This window comes from Polypterus senegalus, chromosome 14 (assembly GCF_016835505.1).
Source record: "Polypterus senegalus isolate Bchr_013 chromosome 14, ASM1683550v1, whole genome shotgun sequence".
Taxonomy (NCBI): Eukaryota; Metazoa; Chordata; class Cladistia; order Polypteriformes; family Polypteridae; genus Polypterus; species Polypterus senegalus.
This window is the reverse complement of record NC_053167.1, coordinates 109868378-109888889: the sequence shown is the minus strand read 5'-3', so window position 1 is coordinate 109888889 and position 20512 is coordinate 109868378. Positions and strand designations below refer to the sequence as shown.

Below are 20512 nucleotides of genomic sequence, written 5' to 3'. Positions count from 1 at the left end.
TGGGTGCCTCAAAGCACAACAGCACAGATTCAAGCACAGATTAAGAGTGGTCTAAAAAAGCAAGTGTCAGTTTCTTCTGTTAAGAGGAGACTTTGTCCAGTCTGCAGTAGCCCAAAGCCAATATTTCAAGGCCATATTTTGTCCTTTAAAGGATTACTTTCTTACTGCCACTTGCCCTATCCAACCGGTAGCACAAAGTCTCCTCCTGTACAGGGTTTGCGCCAGCCTTGCAACCGATGGTAGCTGGGATAGGCTCCACCACCCCTTAACCCTGTTCAGGGCAAAGCAGTTTAGGAAATAACTGACTCGCTGACTTTGTTTTATATTGTTAAAAATAATTTCAGCCTTTTGGACTCCATTTTTTAAATCTAATTGTCATTGTGTGAGTCCTGGTTTCTAGAGAGGTGGCATCATCGGGTTCATTTGTGAAGTGGTTAAAAGGTTGTCAGCACAGTAATATTGGTATCCGAGTTTGGAGATAAAAATCTAAAAACATTTTCTTTGCTTCATTTTTTTAAACACTTGGATTTGACTTTTGTTTTCTGTTTTGGGCTTGACAAAAGAGTAGCTTGTTCTTCCAGTTTTCAATTCTTGCGTGTTTTGTTTTGACTGTGTCTGGTTTTCTTGTTCTTCTATTTAAAATACTACTGCTTTCATTTGAAATTTGACAGTTCTTAATTGAAGTAATTCTATTTGGACCCTAAATAAAATCAGACAGTCCTGTATGATATCCCAAGAAGCTGCCATGGCAGCTTTTGTTTAATTTTACCATAACAGAAGTTGAAATTTCATTAGGAGTGTGGGGAATCTTGATATCCATTGTGTGCTTCAGGCAGCTCTGTTTTAATTCCTGTGGTAGTTGCTAGAAGTGATTCTTTTTCTGCCTGTGATTTTTCAGATGCACCTCCTGCTCATTTCTAAGGCTTGATATACTGTCTTTTAAGCAAACTGCTTTTGAGGTTTTTGACATCTGATTACTAATTTTAAAAAACAAATGTTGATGTTGAAAAGTCAGCATGCCTTGGGACTTACCTGTCACACACTTGTCACCAACCAAACACATGTCTGATGACCAGTGCTAAACCATTAGTCGATTCGACTTTGTGAGTGATAAGGAAATAGCAAACGTTTGTAGCCTTAAATGTAAAAATGTAGCAGTATATCAGTAGGAATGAGCTCTAAATCTAAAGTGCATTTGTGGTGATGAATATGAACAAAAGAGACATTCATTCTATAATCAGTGGACAGCACAGACTTTGCTAAACTTAATTGTTTTGAATATTTTTACACTTCCAGAAACAATTTCAAAATATTTATGATGAATATTTTCCAAAAAAACGAGTTCTGGTTGGCTACTCTTTGGATTAAATGTTACCCTTTATAAAATGCTTTACTTTATTACTGAAATTGAAACCTATGTTTTCATGTTATTTCTTTATCATTACCCTTTTGCTATTTCAGGATCTTGTGAAAGTCCACAAATCTTTTGTACAAGAAGTTCATGACTCTATTTCAATCAAGAATTCCCAAAACTTATACCAGATTTTTATAAACTACAAAGAAAGGTATTGTATACTTATTATGATTATCTTTCCCAAAACTTAGTTCTAGAGCTAAAAATGTTAAGTATATGAAAATATTAAAGAACATATGTTGTACAAGATATTTTAAATTCTTCCTTTGTTTCCCAGTGTTGGTTTGATTTTTATATTTAGTTTATGTTTATATTTTTATATAACATACTGTAAATGTTTCATTAACCTCTGATCAACTAGCAGCCTTTCCAGGGTTGATTTCTGCTTTGCATCCATTGCTGTTGGGAAAGGATGCAGCTTCAGCAACTCTAAGTCTAAAATATGCAAGCTCGGAAAATAGTTCACTGGATAAATGCTTTGTTAAGCTCATCCATATATTATTGCTAAATTTGGCTATTTAACAAAATTAGTACCATAATATTTTCTCATATGTTAAAATACAGTAGTTTATATTCTTGACTATATTTCTAATATGTTTGATTAGAACCAAGCTGTTTTATTATGCCACTTATTTGTTTTATATTTTATTGCCTTTAGATTGCTTATTTATGGGAAATATTGTAGTCATGTTGAAACTGCAATAGCAAGTTTGGATGATATCTGCAAAGAAAAGGAAGATGTGAGATTAAAACTTGAGGTACTTTCAATTTTATTTTTTTCATTAAGTGTTATATTAAGGTATTCCAGAAACATATATATATATATATATATATATATATATATATATATATATATATATATATTGGGAACACACAATAAATGTATACATATAGCTATATATAGCCCATCTTTATAATGAACTGGTGAGGCATCATCTGGAGTACTGTGTGCAGTTTTAGTCTCCAGGGTACAAAAAGGACATAGCAGCGCTGGATAAAGTCCAGTGAAGAGCAACTAGGCTGATTTCAAGGATACAGGGGATGAATTATGAAGAAAGATTAAAAGAGCTGAGCATTTTTGTACTTCAAAAGGAGATTACAAGACATAATTGATGTTTTTAAAATTATGAAGGGAACTAATCTAGTGGATCAAGACTGTTATTTTAAAACGAGTTCATCAAGAACATGGGGACACAGTTGGAAACATGTTAAGGGTAAATTTCAAACAAACATTAGGACGTTTTTCTTTACACAGAGATTCATAGATGCATGGAATAAGCTACCAAGCAGTGTGCTAGAGAGTGGAACGTTAAGGACTATTTTAGAAGAAAAAAGTGGATTGCAGGCAGTTTTTGGACAGTGGTTAAGACTTTAAACCATGAGGTTGTTGGTTCAAATCCCGATTCTGACACTGTGTGACCCTGAGCAAGTCACTTCATCCGCCTGTGCTCCAAATAGAAAAACAAAAGAAATGTAACCAATTGTATCAATGCCATATAAATAAAAGCAAATAGATAGGGCTGACAGGTTTTGTTGGGCCTGTTCTCATCTAGATTGTTGTAATATATATATATATATATATATATATGTGTACAGTATGTATGCATATAAGGTGGATTGAAAACCCAGTTAATACCTGCATTACTGCATTAACTTTATCATCCATCTACTTGTTCATTTTGTTGTTAACACTACAATTACCAGAGCTTACGAGAAAATTCGTAAATTCGGCCCACCTTAAATCCGTTCACACCTCTCCGCCAGCGTCTTTTGTCCTGTAAATGTGCCTGCCGATTAAGACAAGCAGCAGGCAGCCGACTATTCCATCCCTCCACCGTCGCAGAAAGTTCACAATGTTCTACTAGCTCATGCCTTATTTGATTATCTGGGAGTGAACTGCTGGAGTTTTAGAGTGGAAATAATACATCATTATTTGGAACACATGCATTTCATGTGTGTTCTGTTTGTACAGTAATCTGAGTAAACACATTGTTAAAACAAAAACTTTTTCATATTTTAGTAATAAATGTTACAAAATGTAGGAGAAGTGGTAAGATTTGCCGACTTATAATCAAGAGTCCCCGGTTCAATCTTGACCGTCTCCTGTAATTACTGTATTGAATAGTGAGCTGCTCTTATTGTTAATATTATACAGTACACACATACATATGGTTTGTGTCTGTAACAGATGGTGTGCATTTGTAGGACTTGTGAAAGTTACCTTTTTTTTCACTTTTATTCTCTCAGTCACAATCACAATACATATTAAGGGGAGCTGACGGTGCTAGTTTTTATTTGAAACTGGGAGTAACTGTAGATGTGAGTGGTGTTTTGAGGCAATGGAACTGGACATTCTGTGATCTGGAGGGATAAAAGCTGACACTCAAACGCTGGTGAATCTGTCTTCTTCGTATCCCACCCTCACTTTATTTTGTTTTTATTCAGTTTTATTGAGTGTTCCTGCTGCACTGAATAAGCTCACGCCTTGTGGTGCACGATGTTGACGCAGCACGGAGAAAAAAAGGAAAGATACAAATACGAGTATAGGACATTGAGTATAAATTTATGGTGCTTGTAAAAGTTAGCTTTTTTCATTTTTATTCTCCTAACCCCGCCTCTCCTGATCTGACTCTAAGTAACAGCGCCAGCGTAAAGTCAGTGTGTTTGAGCAACACGGCCATGCTCAAAAAATACACGTGTAATGCCACAAAAAGTGCACGCAGACACTTCAGTTCGCAAACATTGGTACAAGAATGCAGTCGGACTTCTTTTTAGGGCACATACACCATCCAGATGTAAACACTAGCTTGCGAACTGAAAAGTCTATAGCTGCAGGTGGAAGCTGCCGTCGCTGTACTTTGTATATAAGGGCCAGATCAAGTGTTATTTACTTATTTACCTTGGTTTATTTACTTACTTCCTACAGCGAAAAGTCACACGTAGACTGTAGAGCTATAGTGTGTCTTTATGTAAAAACAGCAGTGTCAGATGGGGGGTTAGGGTAGGATCGTGAACGCGACTGAGAGAATAAAACTGAATTAAAAAAAAAGACAAAGCTAACCTTTACAAGTATCATACATTTACACTGGCTGTTACAGACTGAAATCAAATGTATGTTTTTATTCTGAAATAGTAACAATAAAATCAGCTCACTTCTCAAAACGGACTCGTCGGGGATCGAACCCGTAAAGTATTGATTACCAGTCAACACCGTTGCGCCACTGAAGTGGTCGTAGTGAATGCGTGTCAATGTCGCACCCTAACGCGGGTTCCTTTTCTGCCGTTATATTCTTGAATAGGAGCGCACTTGTTCTGTTATATTTGTAACTTTTGTGAAAGTGTTTATTTGATATTTGGAATTCAAGCTTAATACATTATACACTTCATGTCTACATTTTCTCAATTATTACTAAAACATGAAAAATGTTTCTGTTTTAACGATGTGTTTCCTGTACATGGATTGTTGTAGACATGGAACACACATTAAATGCATGTGCTCCAAATAACAATATAGTATTTATAAAAGGTGTGATTTTGCTTGACTTCTCACTCTATACATCTCCAAGCAACTGACACGTAGGTAAACAGACTTGAGCTGAGAAAACTGTACGGCAGTGGGGGGATGTGATAGCGGGCTGCTTGCTGCTTATCAACACATTTACAGGACAAAAGACGCTGATGGAGAGGTGCGAACGGATTTAAGGTGGGCCGGATTTACAAGTTTTCTCGTAGGCTCTGTAATTCTAGTGTTAAAGATTCTTCTTATTCAACCTTACTCCTGTGAAAAAATTATAGACATGTTTCACAACTCTAAGCACTACAGCTAATAATTTAACCCAAATTTTTAAACACTTAAATATTTTTTTCAAATTGTATATATTAATATTACTTTTAAATATTTATCATTTTTGTTGTGGTGCTCTGCATGTAAAACTGTGTAGTGTAGAAAAGGATACTGAGCAAACTATTGAATTCTGTGTTAAGTCTGCCCTCTTGTGGTGAAAAGCTGAGCATGTTAAAATTGAAAGTGTTAAGCACTCTTTTTGTCATGTTTTCAATTAATGGTGTGAATTCTTGAGAGCACATTTAAAACATACTCCTAAACTTAGTTATTATTTTTTATTTGCATGTTAATTTCCACTTTAAAATCTTAAAGCATGTGCCTTCTTTTACTGATACAATTAAAGCCGATTCTTTGAAGCGCTACCACTGTTAGAGGTTTATAGGGTCACTTTTGTTATGTATGCAGATAATAATTAAATTCTTACTTGTAATCAATATGCAACATCACACCACGCTATTCTGTATTAATTTAACATAACTCTGTTCTGTAGAAATATTATTTTTCAATAGAGAAAGTATAAATGTTTCTCAAATTCATGTGTCAAACTTTATTTACCCACTTTTTGCATACTGGACTCATCCTTATTTGTGATTAAGTCAAATAAACAGTTGGATTACAATAAATATGTAAGCATTAAAAATCTGGAGCATCATGTTCAATCCATTAATCTATTTTGTAACTGACTTATCCAATTCAGGGTATCATGGGCCAAAGCCTATTATAATAGTACTTGGATACAAGGTGGGAACCAACCCTGGACAGGGTGCAGACACTTTTTAAGACAGGGCCAGTAGACCTAACGTGGAAGAAAAACTGCAGTTCTGGAAGGCAAAACACACACAGCCTCGGAGAGAATATGCAGACTCTACACATACAGTGACTGGGGTGGCATTTATAACCAGGACTCCCAAGCATTACAGTCATAGATTGTAAACAGTACACCAAAAACTGTAGCTGCTCTTAATTGGGCTGCTTCTTCCATGAGGGAGATTTATTGATTTATTTTACATATTCTTCACTATTGTTGCCTCATCTATTATTAGTAAATTGAACATTTTATGATACTACAGGTAAAATTCTGTTACAACGAATATCTTTACAACAAAATTTTCATTACAACAAAGTATTTTTATGGTCCTAACGGTTTCCCCATATGACACGAGTCTATAGAAATCTTGTTACTACGAAGTTCATTCAGCAGATACTTTCATTACAACGAAGTGCCCAAAAGACCTTGAAATGTTTGAATGAATCATCCACAGAGCAGTTAGTTCTGTGTTCACAGCTCATTTGTGCACAACGATCCCCAAATAGAAACATTTTAAAAAACATTCTTTCTTCTAACTTTCCTCGTACTGTTTTTTTTGCTGTTTTTGTTTTCAGTGGTTTTCAGTGACACCTTTTGCTTATTGCTTGTCAACATCTGAAAAACATCCACTGGAATTTGACTCATTGTCACCCTCATACAGAAATGACAGACACAAAAAAACGATAACAGTTCATATTTAAAAAAAAAAAACTTTAAATTTTTGTAGCTCTCGATTGTAGCAAAAAGAAAAAAGACGTTGCCAGAGAATTCGGAATTTCGCCATCGACACTGTCAACTTTCTTGAAAGACCGAGAAAAAAAAGTAAAAAAATCTCGGGTTTGCGAACTTCTGCATTTGAAGATGTCAAAAAAGCCATTTTTATGTGGTTAAGTGATGCTCGTTCAAGAAACATTTCTATTAATGCGGTACTCATTCAAGACAATGTGAGGTTTCTAAAGTCTCTTTGGACCTCCCCCAACTGGAAGACATGCCAAAGAGTGTCCCGAAGTGCAATCACCACGTATGTGGAGGGCTTTTTATCTGTTGCAGGAGCAACTGCAGGCTCACAGCTCTGCTGTGGCTCTTTACCAAATCAAACAGAAAAGATATCGATGGGTGATTCAAGGAACATTGTAAATGTAGGGAACAGGATTACTTGGCCACTAACCTGGCCACAACCCTGCCTGACTGCTGTGTCTGTTTATAGGAGAGTGGTACATCCCGCTACAATAAATAACCCTGCTGTTCCATGTTTCAAGCTGAATAAAGCTGGTTTTGCTAAAGTACTGAGACTCAGCCTCATGTTTTGGGGTGTAAGACAGGGACTTATAGCGTGACCACGATCTTTTAGGATTCACTTCTGTGGCGCCTTACTGCACTGCTGTGAGCCTGCTGTTGCCCTGCCACGGCAATGGACAACAATCTTACACAGACACAACAATCTCATGTTGGGACGCACTTCAGTGTGACGTTCCCGGTTGGGGGGAGTTCAGAAAATTCACAATATGAAGAAGAAGAAAAGGATGATTCAGCTTCTGATTGATAACTGTGCTGCACACAACATGCTTCCGCATTTAGCTAATGTTTGCGTTGAATTCCTCCCACCCAATTGCACAGTAGTGCTTCAGCCATTGGATTTGGGCATCATTCGCATCATTCGAAAGTGTATTACCGCAAGGAAATGCTGAGAAAAATTCTCATCAGCATAACTTGTAGACAGGAGGAGATGGAAATTAACGCAAAAGAAGCTATTGAAATGATTGCAAACGCCAGGACTCAAGTTAAAGAAAGCAAGTCAAGTCAAATAAAATTGGGGAGCAAGCACTTGTACAGCCCTCGTTGCCGCACCCACCACACAACAAAACAACTTGGGATCCCAGTTTGCAACCCCCCAGGCAGACACGCGGTCCAGTCCCAGCCTCGGGAAATGACCCTCTATCCGCAGCCATGTGTTACGTGGGTGACCCTTGGCCTGTTCCAGCCACTTGGGTCCCCAACAATGAGGATCGTATGAGCCAGATCACCCTTGGGGATCACCCTTGGGAAAATGCACCACATGACCATAGTGCCGTAACTGATGCTCCCTCACAATGCAGGTAATGTGCCTCTTTCGGGACTCCATGAGCAACTGCTCATTCGACACAAAGTCAAACCAACGGTACCCAAGGATTTTCCGGAGAGACACCATACCAAAGGAGTCCAGTCTTCGTCTCAGGTCACTGGATAGCGTCCATGTCTCACAACCATATAGCAAGACAGGAAGCACCAGGACTCTAAAGACTTGGACCTTCGTCCTTTTGCATAGATATTGGGAGTGCCACACACCCTTTTCCAGCGACCCCGTGATCCCCATGCTCTCTCAATCTGTCTACTGACTTCATAGGAAGAGTCACCAGAGACATGAATGTCACTGCCAAGGTAAGTAAACCTCTCGACAAGGTCGACACTCTCTCTGCAGACAGACACACTGCTAATGACTGTGCCCAAGAGGTCATTAATGACCTAAAGAAAGCACTATAGTAACACATACAGAATCTCATTACAACAAAATTTTCATTACAACAAAATATTTTTTAGGTTCCTGGCAGTTCATTGTAACGGAATTTTACCTGTAGTTGTAATGTCTTTTAAATGAAACTATCATAGAGATGCTTTTTTGTTTCCTTTTTAAATATGTAGCTGCCCATAGGCTGTTGGCAGTGAGTTACAATCTTCAGGCATACTGGAAAATCATTACTTTAATGTAGAAGGCTGGAGCTTCTTGTTGGTCAACATCCTTCTTTCAAATTTCTTTTGCTTGCTTTATTTCTTATAGGAGTGCTCAAAGAGGGCAAATAATGGGAAATTTACTTTAAGAGATCTTTTGGTTGTTCCCATGCAAAGAGTTCTTAAGTACCATCTGCTGCTTCAGGTATGTAAACATTGTTCTTCTATTCCCTGCAGACTACTTTTATATAATATGTTGACATATTGGAAAAAATACTTTCTTAAATATTCTTCTATTGTTGTCATTTTTGTAACTCCCTTCATTTTCTTAACCCACTTGAGGACCACTGCTGTATTCAAGTCAGTTCAGTCCTGGTGTCCCCTTTGGACTGCTAACTTAATCAAGCAAGCTGTTATTTGCCAGTTTCTATGTTTCAGTGTCAGTCCATAAATTACAAACATGGGTTTGCCAAATTAGAATTTTTTATTGGAATTCTTCGAGCATTTATGTATGTATGTTACTAATAATTTGTGAAGGAGGAACTGAACTAGTTTTGAGTGGATTATAATGGTGCCCTGGTCTTTTAAGTGTCCTTGAAGCATCTGCCAAATATGCTGGACTGATTATTGTGGCCAAATATGTGATCTGAGCTGTGAGGTAGCAATGCTAACCACTGCGCTGCTGTGCCTCAAACAACAAAAGATGCAGACAGAATGAATATCACAGTTAAAATATGACAAATACCCACAAGCTATCAGCAAGTAAATAACATAAAGGTCATTGCGCTGACAGAGTGCCCGTCTTGGGGCACACATTATCCATGACCCGAAGCGGTGGTGTGGGACTGGCATATTTTATTGTTTGAAGTCATGACTCCGGACCCAGCAGGAGCATCTTTTTTGTTTCCCATGTATTTTTGCAGAAGTTGGGCATTGTCTTCTTCTATCAAAAATAAAGAAACACCTTCTAAACAGTAATATTTTTTTTATTATTTAACAGTGTGCCCTGTGTTTTCCAATGGAGGCTGCTACTCTAAGGCTTGTTTTAAGATTATTGTTCAACACATGGCTGATCAGCAAGCATAAACAGCGATCAGTGTTACATATCTGTTGGCAGTAGAGTACTAGTCATACTGCAAGTTGCTTGTTTATTTTTTTTAATAGCATGCGTAAAGAAAATCCTATCTTTCTCAACCTCTGTGGCACTAAGGCACATTTTTACCTTTTTAATTTCACTGACAACCCACAATCCAGCAATCAAAGAGACCAAAAGGTTGAAACAACACTAAGTTGAAGAAACAAGTGCGGTAACAAAAGCCAGAAAATATGCTAGAAGTATATGATGTAAGAGGAGGATAAATATCAATTACATGGCACCATTATTGACACTCAACCTTACTCACTCACACTGGCTCAGTAAATACAGGCAAATTCACTTGACACTGACATCTTATGGAAATGATAAAATCCACCTAGATGGTGACTAGGTCAAGCATGAAACCAAAGCTTTGCAGTTACATAAAATGCAGCAGTAAATACTGTGCCTCCCAGTCACATCTTCTCAGTATATTTTATACTAGCAAAATACCCGCGCTTCGCAATGGAGAAGTAGTGTGGTAAAGAAGTAATGAAAAAAAAGGAAACATTTTGAAAATAACGTAACATGATTGTCAATGTAATTGTTTTGTCTCTGCTGTGAGTGATGAGTGTTGCTGATATATATATACAGTATATATATATATATATATATATATATATATATATATATATATATATATATATATATATATATGCATATCTACATATACACGCATACATATACATGCACACATACATACTTACACACACATATATACACACAAATGCATATATATATATATATATATATATATATATATATATATATATATATATATATATACACACACACATATATAAACATATGTATACATATACACACACTATGGGGTGCCAAACAGGCAAATATATTGATTTTCTGAATATATAAAGTCGGCGTCAGAATATATAAAGTCAAAACTTGAATATATAAAGTCATTCCCGAATATATACAGTCAAAACTTGATTATATAAAGTCACTGTCAGGATAAATAAAGTCAAAACTTGAATATATAAAGTCAGCATCAGTATATATAAAGTCAAAACTTGTTTCTGAATATATAAAGTCAAAACTTGAATATATAAAGTCAGCGCTGGAATATATAAAGTCAGCGCTAGAATATATAAAGTCAAAACTTGAATATATAAAGTCAGCGCTGGAATATACAAAGTCAGCGTTGGAATATCCTTGAATATATAAAGTCCATTTCAGCGCAACCCGTTGAATCTGACCACAGGGTCACGGGGGTCTGCTGGTACCAATCCCAGCCAACACTGGGCGCAAGGCAGGAACCAATCCTGGGCAGGGCACATGCATCATTTTCAAAACATTAACCGAACTCTGTTTTTTTAAGTTATTTTTCTGAATACGTTTTTGTTAACTTATTTCAGTTTTTTTAGTTTACTAAAAATGTGCCTGAGTCGTTTCAATCAATATATTTTGACTTTGACTTTATATATTCAGGAATGAGTTTATATACTCCGATGTTGACTTTACGTATATAATCAGGAATGACTTTATAAATTCCGACGCTGACTTTGTATATTCAAGTTTTGCTGACTTTATATATTTGTATATTCAAGTTTTGACTTTATATATTGACAATGCTGACTTTATATACTCAGGTTTTGACTTTATATATTCAGAAAAAGTTTCGACATGCTGACTTTATATATTCAAGTTTTGACCCCCTCTCGAATCAAACCTCGGTCGTCGGCACTAGAGGCGAAGCCTCTTCCATTGCGTCACGGCGTGTGGTTTGTCTATTTTTAGAATATGTAGATCGGGGTGTATATATATATATATATATATATATATATATATATATATATACCCGCGATTTGCAGCGGAGAAGTAGTGTCTTAAAGAAGTTATGAAAAAGAAAAAGGAACATGTTAAAAATAACGTAACATGATTGTCAATATACAGTAATTGTTTTGTGAGTGTTATGAGTGTTGCTGTCATCAAGGATTTGATTATCATTATTTGTTTCAAGCAGGTTCGTATTTGTACGATGTGTTGTGTTCAAGTTACATTTCATGTTTGTCAATCGTTGTAAAGATAACAGGTTTCATTCATCGATTCGTTTCTTACTGCATCAATAAACAGCTCGTCTTCCTCTTTATCTGAGACGTGACATACTGCATGCACAGGTTTTTTTTTACACTGTCTTCCTTTAACGGGACATTGACTTTTTCCACCATGTGCTTTGTTTCCGCAGTAGCTGCACTTATGAATATGTTTGCATGTGTCACACGCTTCATATTTTTTTGCTGCCTTCTCAATTGTGTAATTTGTTTTTTGTTCAGCACTCTTTGGAACTGTTGCTTTTGTCTGTGCACGCGTCAGTTCACGTGAGCGCTCGGTGTACATGCATTGAAGGTTCCCAGCTGTGCTGGTGCCATCTCGTGCGATGTCCACGGCTGTATTTAATGTTAGCTAAGACCCGGCACTTAAAAGTTTCTCTCACAGTTTCGCTGAGTTTGTGCCAAACACCACCCTGACCATCTCCATCTTCGTCTGCATAAGCACAGTCCTTCACCCGTGAATATTTAGCGGCAGTGTTTCTTTTGGGTTGCCACTGATGGACGGCCTTATATGGGCAGGCACTAAATGTAACTCCGCCTCCCATGGCCATCGACCAGAAGTCTATTATAGTATATGGACGAAAAAATAGGTTCCAGTTATGACCATTACGCGTAGAATTTCGAAATGAAACCTGCCCAACTTTTGTAAGTAAGCTGTAAGGAATGAGCCTGCCAAATTTCAGCCTTCTACCTACACGGGAAGTTGGAGAATTAGTGATGAGTCAGTCAGTCAGTCAGTCAGTCAGTTAGGGCTTTGCCTTTTATTAGTATAGATTAACTGATGGATGGCAGTGTCTTTTTTAAGAGAACTAGCTAAAGTAGCAACATCCCCTGAGTACATATGAATAATGGGTTAAGGTAAGTAAGCAGATGTTTTTTATATGTGGACCCTTTCAGCATTTGCACAACCTGTCTGACAACTCTGGTAACTACCAGGTTCTCTGCTCTCATTCTCACTCACTATCATTATCATTATCACCGTATATTCATCTTAAGATGTTTCTTGTTTACTTTTCTACAGAAAAATAATTTTGTTCTAAGATAACCACTTCCTCCTATCCTTATATCCTTGTTTGATGCTTCCTCATTGCAAGGCTTTTTAAATGTAAAGAGAGAGTTATAATCATAGTATGGACACTACTTCAAATGTTGGGATCTTGGAAAGCACATAAGGCTTCCTTAAACACAATATGTACATGTATATATTTTTTGTTAGCTGCACAGATAAATAGATTCTTAACCGTTGTCGACCTGAGAACACACTTCATACAGTAGCAAGAAACAGGTGGATATGAAATAATTCATTACCATCAGCTGCACAGTTTTGGTGTGATAGGAGGTTTTGGTATTTGCACATATGCCACTCCCCCTCTCCATCCCCCATTATAACCCTGCTTCTCGATGAATCTTTTGAAAGGCCTTAATGTCTACATTTTCAACTGTATCAACCATAATATGCACACAAACTTTCATGACTTTCATCTCAGTCATTTTGGAGTGATTCATTTTTCAATCCCTAACCCATTACAACTGTCCTTTCCAATGAATTTTTTGAAATAACCATGTAGTCTGGATTTTAATTTGGTTCTGATTTATTCTACATGCAGTGTTTCATTAAAATCAACTCAGTAGTTCTGGAATATTGTAGTTTTTGGGTTGCTCTCCCATTTTAGGTAGTATCAACGGCAACCGACATGCAAAATTTCGTGAAAATCAGTGATTCTTGAAGAAACAAACAGACAAGATGTTTTCTAGGGTTAAAATAAGGTTTTTAATGTGCAAAATCAAAATATAACGCTAACTGAAGCTGAAAATTTCAAAAGATAAACAGAGGATGTTATAATTTTATTAATAAGGGTAATGCACAAATATAATCATGGAAGTTGGTTAACTGGTTATATAGAAATGGGTTTTGTCGATCCTAAATTCTGAGAAATCTTGCTATGTTATTACTAACTAGAGTACCCAGCATTGCCTAGGTATAAATAAATCAGGGGAAGCTATCTTTTGACAATTCAAATTGCTAAACACAACCCACAATGAGACAAAAAGAAATATTCTTAGACCAAAGCTGTAATCCTGAGAGACTGTGCCGTATTAATTGAGAAGAAAGCGCTGTATATACTTGTGATGATTTCGCTTTGACCGCTACAAAACTTTATAAATGCTGAAGACATCATCCTAGCACACTTTCTACTTTGGATGGCAATTGTAGTCTCCACATCATTGCTGTTTTTTGAGTTGCCCCCTACTATTGTTGCTGTTCTTACTAATACAACATATTGACAGCATTTTAAGTTGGACCAAAATCAAGGCACTTTTAAAATTTTGTGAAAATCAGTTCAGCCATTTTTGCATGACTAGTAAACAAACAAACATCCAAATGGCTTACAATTTTATTTACATAGATTACCAAACTGAAAATATTTTCAGGTTTTTGATACCTTGGATATGTGTGGTGTAGAGCATTTGGGGGCCATGGCAATGCATATTTGTTTTTAAAAATAAAAACCGTGACGCTGCGCAGTCCCTGTGAGTGTAGGTGTGTGTGCATGTGTGTGAGAAAAGCCATTTGGCCGCGGAGATTCTTGATGAGAAATTTCGTTAATTCTGTTTAACGTTTTCACACGTGCCTAATGTGGCTATCCTTCATCAGAGTTGCGTGAATTTTTTACCGTGTTTGCAATCGTTGAGGATAAAATGGGTCCATGAGTGAGAGCAAAGGGGAAAAAATGCTGGGAAGAGGAACCTAGAGAGACAGAGAGAGTAGGATTAGGGAAACAGGCCAGTGCTGTGAGGACGAGGCGGTTCAGTCATAGGAGAGCAAAGGGAATGGCGCTTCTAGGGGAGATTGGCCATGCTGAGTGGATGGAGCATGGGGGAATCATAGGCTGTTAGATATCCTGCAGATGCTGATGAGGGCATATGGAAGATGGAGCCAGGCTCCGAGTGGGTCCCGACAGATGCCAAAGGATGATGGCTGAGACAACAAAAATGGTTGCCTTCAGTTTCTGGAAGTCTCCGCCCAGCTGAGTATACCCTTGAAGGTGAGACATTGAATGGAGCACTGGGGCCATGATGAAGATAATACCTGTATGTGGTTTTATTCCTGGTTTTAACTGGTGTTGAAATGATTATTTATTGGTGCGTCTAATCCTCTTCACGAACACCATTTTTATTGGACTATTTATTGACTTTATTTAGAGAAGAACTGTACTTTGATTTGGACACTTTGAAAATAAAAATCACTACTCTTGCATTACTACTATGTGCACTCATCACCCAGTCCATTTTGGTTCATGACTTTCGATATTTGGGTGCAAGGACAAGTATGCCAGCAGCTGGAAACTTGGGCATCACAATGTGGTATTGGAGAAATGTGTACTGTGTCAATCAGTGTGAAAGCAGCAACCACTTTGTGAGCTTTATTCTTTCTTTACTATAGTTGGGCTTATTGTAATGAAACGGAAAGAGCTATGTGACACAATTACCAGAATTTAATTTCAAGGATTTTTCTTGGCGACATTTGCATTTAAATTGAGTTCTCTGGTGTGATCTGCTAAACTGTGAAAATGATATTGTCCTGGTCCTTGAGTCTTACTGTTTTTTACTTGTGAACTGATCCATGGAATGTAGATTCTGTTCTGACATCATTGACATACCATTTGTCATTGCTGAAGAGTGCTTTCATAATGCTTCTCTCTATAACAGTTTTATTTTGTTTAGAAAATTGCTGTTTTAACATGAATATATGTTTGGATTCCCAGTAGCCCCTTCCAAACAGATTACATCTACAAGATAGGCAACTTGCTTAATCACCTTAAGATTAATGTTGCTAGCCAAGCGGTGTGTTGCAATACAGGCTTGAAGGAAGGAGCACAGATGCTCTTTAGAGACAGCGTGAATTGTAGTAAACTCCAGCCCAGGGAGGTAGAGACAGATGGATCACAATCACAAATGGCAGCAGGCACACATCCTAAAGGGCCATTGGTTCCAAGCTGGGATGGTAGACAGGAAGAGAGAGCTGTATAGCCCACCTTTAAACCCACCTCCAGAGAAATGAAGGTTGTAAATGTATGTATCTCAGTGATTGAGAATAATAACAAGCAGGTGTTTTCTAGCAAACTGGAGTTATGTATAAGAACATAAGAAAAGTGACAAATGAGAGAAGACCAACCAGTTCATACAGCTGTTTTGTTTAGAGAATAGCTAAAATGTCCCAATATCTCATCACTTCTTAAAAGTTGCCAAGGTTTCTGCTCAAACTACATGACTTGGTAGTTTGTTTCAGATACCCACAACTCTGACTAAATAAGTGCTTCCTCGCTTCTTTACTAAATGCATGTTCCCTTAGTTTCCACTGGTGTTTTAACCATTCAATGATTCACCATTAGTCAGATGGATTCTGATAAATCTACTTCATCAATGCCTTTGAGAATTTGGAAGACCTGAATTAGGTGCCCATGTAGTCTTCCGTGCTTGAGACTGAACAGGTTTAATCCTCTCTGCCTGTCATATTAGGACATGCCCTTAACTTCCGAGAGGCACTTGGTGGCTCTACTCTGCTCAGCTTCAGGGGTTGCAATGTCTTTTTTGTAATGTGGTGTTCAAAACTGCACAAACAAGTAACCTCCTATAATGTTAAGAAATAATCCCAGCCAGCGCTGCAGTGTATCCAGTTTATTAATACATCTAGACACATGACAAAAGAAAAGGTAGGCTGCCAATACTGGAAGGCAGACTAAGAATTAGGTGAACTCATTTGTACTGCTTGAAAGATAGAAATCTTGGACATTGGGCCCCTTGCTAGACCATGTAGAATTTACGTACTGCCACTCATGTGCATCGGTCTCCTTACAGTCTCTGTTGAGGTATGTAATAACACTCGCAGATGAGAGGGGATGCAGTTATTAATATTGTCATCTCCTTTTCCCTCCAACTGGCTGAGAAACTGCCCAGTGAGAGTAAATGACTGTACCCCTTCCGGTTCACTCTATAAAAGCTTGGGTTTTCTGGAAGGAGGCATCATTTTTGGTAAGAGCTACCTGCTGGACACTGCTCCTAAGAAACTGACCTGATACAGGTGGTTAACCATCCAGTTTATTTAGTATATTACAGCCCAAGTATTTGGAGGGCAAGTATTTCCAAGTACATTTATTTTTGTTGGACTTTTCAAAATTAAACGAAACAACCCAGTTGGCATCCCAAATTTTCCTTTTGTGGAGCTGTCATTCCTGCAGCTGGCCACAATATTTACTCTTATCAAGAACACTCATTTAAAAACTCAGTATGCCATACAATAATTGAAAACAAATACAGTAAATGAAACAAAAGGCTTATATTAAATATTGAAATATTATTGTACAGTATATATACACAAAGATGTACTTAACGTATTAAACACTTAATTATATAGAGTAGATACTTAATCTTGTGCAGGAGCGACATTATTAGGCACTTCGTATTTGTATAGTAAAATATCCCTAGACAACCCCTTTCATTTGTGTAGCATGTACAAAATGTGAAAGAAAGTGTTTATAAATGTTATCAGCAGATGGTGCTATAACTGTAAAATTCATCAAAGAATGTCTCGCTGAAATGCCACACTGCAACTTAAATTTCATTTTATTATTGAAATGGATCCCTCTGGAGAAAAACATCATGTGTGATAATTATTTCTGGCAGACCTGCTGAATGAATTTCTGTTGCAGTAATTTGCTTTATTGTCATAGCATGCAGTACTGGCAAACATTAAAAAAAATTAAAAATTCTGAATTAATGCATTTGATAATCATGAACTGTATGTACAGAATATACAATATTCAAAATAAAAGCAATGATTCAAATTAAATTAATAATAGACAAAAATCTTGTGTTTTCTACTGACAGTATGCAGTTAGAATAATTGGCAGACTTACACTGGCATGATGGGGTGAGGATGGCTTTGTAAGTGCGCATACTGTCCAAGGTCACCCTTCTACACATTGATGCCCAGACAGACTTCTGCTGCCCTCAAATCTGTAAAGAACAATATAGATATAGAAAAGAGTTGATTGATTCTGTTAGTTGTTCTAGCATCCTAGCCCAAACAAATTTGGCAGGGCCATACAGCTCATTGTGTGGACCACCCAAGGCTACATGCCGATGCTGATGAAACAGATTGACTAAATAATAAAGTAATAAAAAAAGTGCATCATTATTTTCTTATGCCAGCACACATATGGGAAAACAATTGCACCTCATCAGTTTCATCGCTATTCATTCTCCAAAGAAATGCACTGCCAGTCCATAACTGGCATGTAAAAGTGCTATTTGTTTCCTCCTACAGTCCAAGCATTTGTGTCTTGACTGTTCAAATTAACCATTTATGGACTAAGCAGATTTAAAAATAGTTGGGTAAATGGATAAAGTACCATTCTCTATAATATGTTTTGGTTTGCATGTTTTCCCTGTGTTCGCGCAGGTTCCTCCCACAGTTCAAAGACTTGCAGGTTAGGTCGATTGGTGATGTTACATTGGCCCCAGTGTGTGTGTGTTTGTGTGTATTTATATACGTGCACTAACCCCCTGATAGGCTGGTGCCCTGTTCAGGTGTTGCTCCTGCCTTATGACTTATTCTTGCTAAGATTGGCTCCATCTTCACCAAAACCCTTCTCAAGATGAAGTGGGTTTAGAAAATGGAGGGATTATTTGTTTTCTGTCATTTCATTTCATTTGCTGGATCCTTTTACTCAGGTACACAGTTACAGGGAGCTAAAGACTATTGCAGTAGCCTCAAGCATTAGGATGGAAATAGCCCTGCTACAGACCCAAGACCATCACAGTGCATGCTCATTCTCACATACACACACTCTTATTCACTCAACGTTAGTCACAACATGCATGTCTCTGGGATTTAATATTGTAGCTTTATTGGGTCACTACTAAGAAACAGACTCAGGCCCTGAATAGAATTTCATGGTTGACTGAGTGGTGAATTTGTATGGTAACTAAAAAGGGGGAATTTGGGGTTTCAGCCTGTGTTTTTATAATGATGTAATAATTGTCACCTATCTGTTTATTCTTACTGTATGCATTTAGAAGATGTATTAATTGGGTAACTCAAAAATAAATACTGCTTGAATCTAATGCTTAAAAGTTCAGAATGTAAGCATTACTATATTGGTGCCACATAAATTAGTAAAAACCAAGATTATTTGGAATAAAGGCTTCCCCTGAATAATAATCATCTGCTTTACAGAAATTTGAGCAAATGAAAAAAGTTCTGTAATACTGTTTTTTATCTCCCAAACCACAATGAAGCTGAATTTTCTATTATGAAGACCAAGTCTGAGATAACATGTATGGCCACTAGGGGGAGGCCCAGAATCATGAGCACCAGACAACCACCTGAGATACAAATCCAGGATAAAATAATGTTTTAATAAATACCAATACCTCAATAGGCTTACTTCCAAGCATACACCAAATTTAAGTACTTTTGTCATCTCCCTGCATTCCTCCTAAGTGAGTGTCATCTTCATCCTCCTAACTCTGACTCAGCAAGTGAAGGGAAAAACCTCCTTTTATACCAGACCCAGGAGCCCTTCTGGTGCCATGACTTTGCATGAGGAAAGCACTCCCGGGTAATGCAGACTTTGTTTAAAGCAGGGAGATCCTCTCCCAGCAGTGTCCCCTGGTGGCACTTAAAGACCCACATAGGGCTACTTTCCTGAACTACAAGGCAACAGGCAACCCTGCAGATTTCCAATCTGAAACCAAGCCAGAAGAGCACTGCTATCTCTTGTGTTGAAGGATGAAGCACTCTTGATAAAATGTCTCTCCCAGTCCTTTCACCATCTCTTCACCCCAACTGGGATACAAACCATCGATCATCCCAGATGGATTCATGTTTCCATCCACATAATCCTTCCATTATAGTCTCCCAGCTGGTCAAAGAATCAACCTTCTTGCCAGTCTGGATGCTGCTCCTTCCGTTAAGATGTTCACAATAGTAATAAAACCCAATCATTTCCGTATGGTACAACTCAATAGACATGTTGGGAATAAGTTTGGTGGATGTGGGCTGCAGGTAGGCCTTTCTCAATTATCTTTGAAATCACGGGGATGGACATTGGGGCCTTGCAATCTCAGTCACTATAATTCACTCTGCTGATGCTGCTTTCATATAATACTGTTCAGTTTGTTGCATGTCTTGTTGCATTATCTTAGCATCAATAAAAAAAGATTGTGTAACAGATGAGAAAACCCCAGGAAAAGATTGAAAGGCCATTCGTTGAATATGAAACTTCCAGTGATTAAGGTTTGTTATTTGTTTATTGAAGGTTACGTGTCTTAGAGAGTTTGTTTTGATGCCTAACATGATTATTTGTGATGAAGACAGCTATTAGTTTACTCTAAATCATAAGAATGTAATGTCCTGCATAAATCCAAAATGACTTAAAACTTAGGGTTTCTTTGAGTCTAGAGGGGCAGAAATAAGTTGGGGGGAAGAAGATGACAACATGAAGACAATTTTAAGTCTGAATGACTCATT

At 37.4% G+C, this 20512-nt stretch overlaps 1 protein-coding gene across 2 annotated transcripts in view; it reads left to right on the top strand.

Annotated features, from left to right (window-relative positions):
- LOC120514212 (guanine nucleotide exchange factor VAV3) overlaps nt 1–20512 on the top strand; it is a 307554-nt gene that overhangs the window by 189180 nt on the left and 97862 nt on the right. For both annotated transcript variants that reach the window (XM_039734454.1, XM_039734453.1), the window contains exons 8-10: nt 1462–1565; nt 2073–2172; nt 8882–8977. In XM_039734454.1, coding sequence (XP_039590388.1) covers nt 1462–1565; nt 2073–2172; nt 8882–8977 — 300 coding nt within the window. The remainder of the gene's footprint in view (nt 1–1461; nt 1566–2072; nt 2173–8881; nt 8978–20512) is intronic.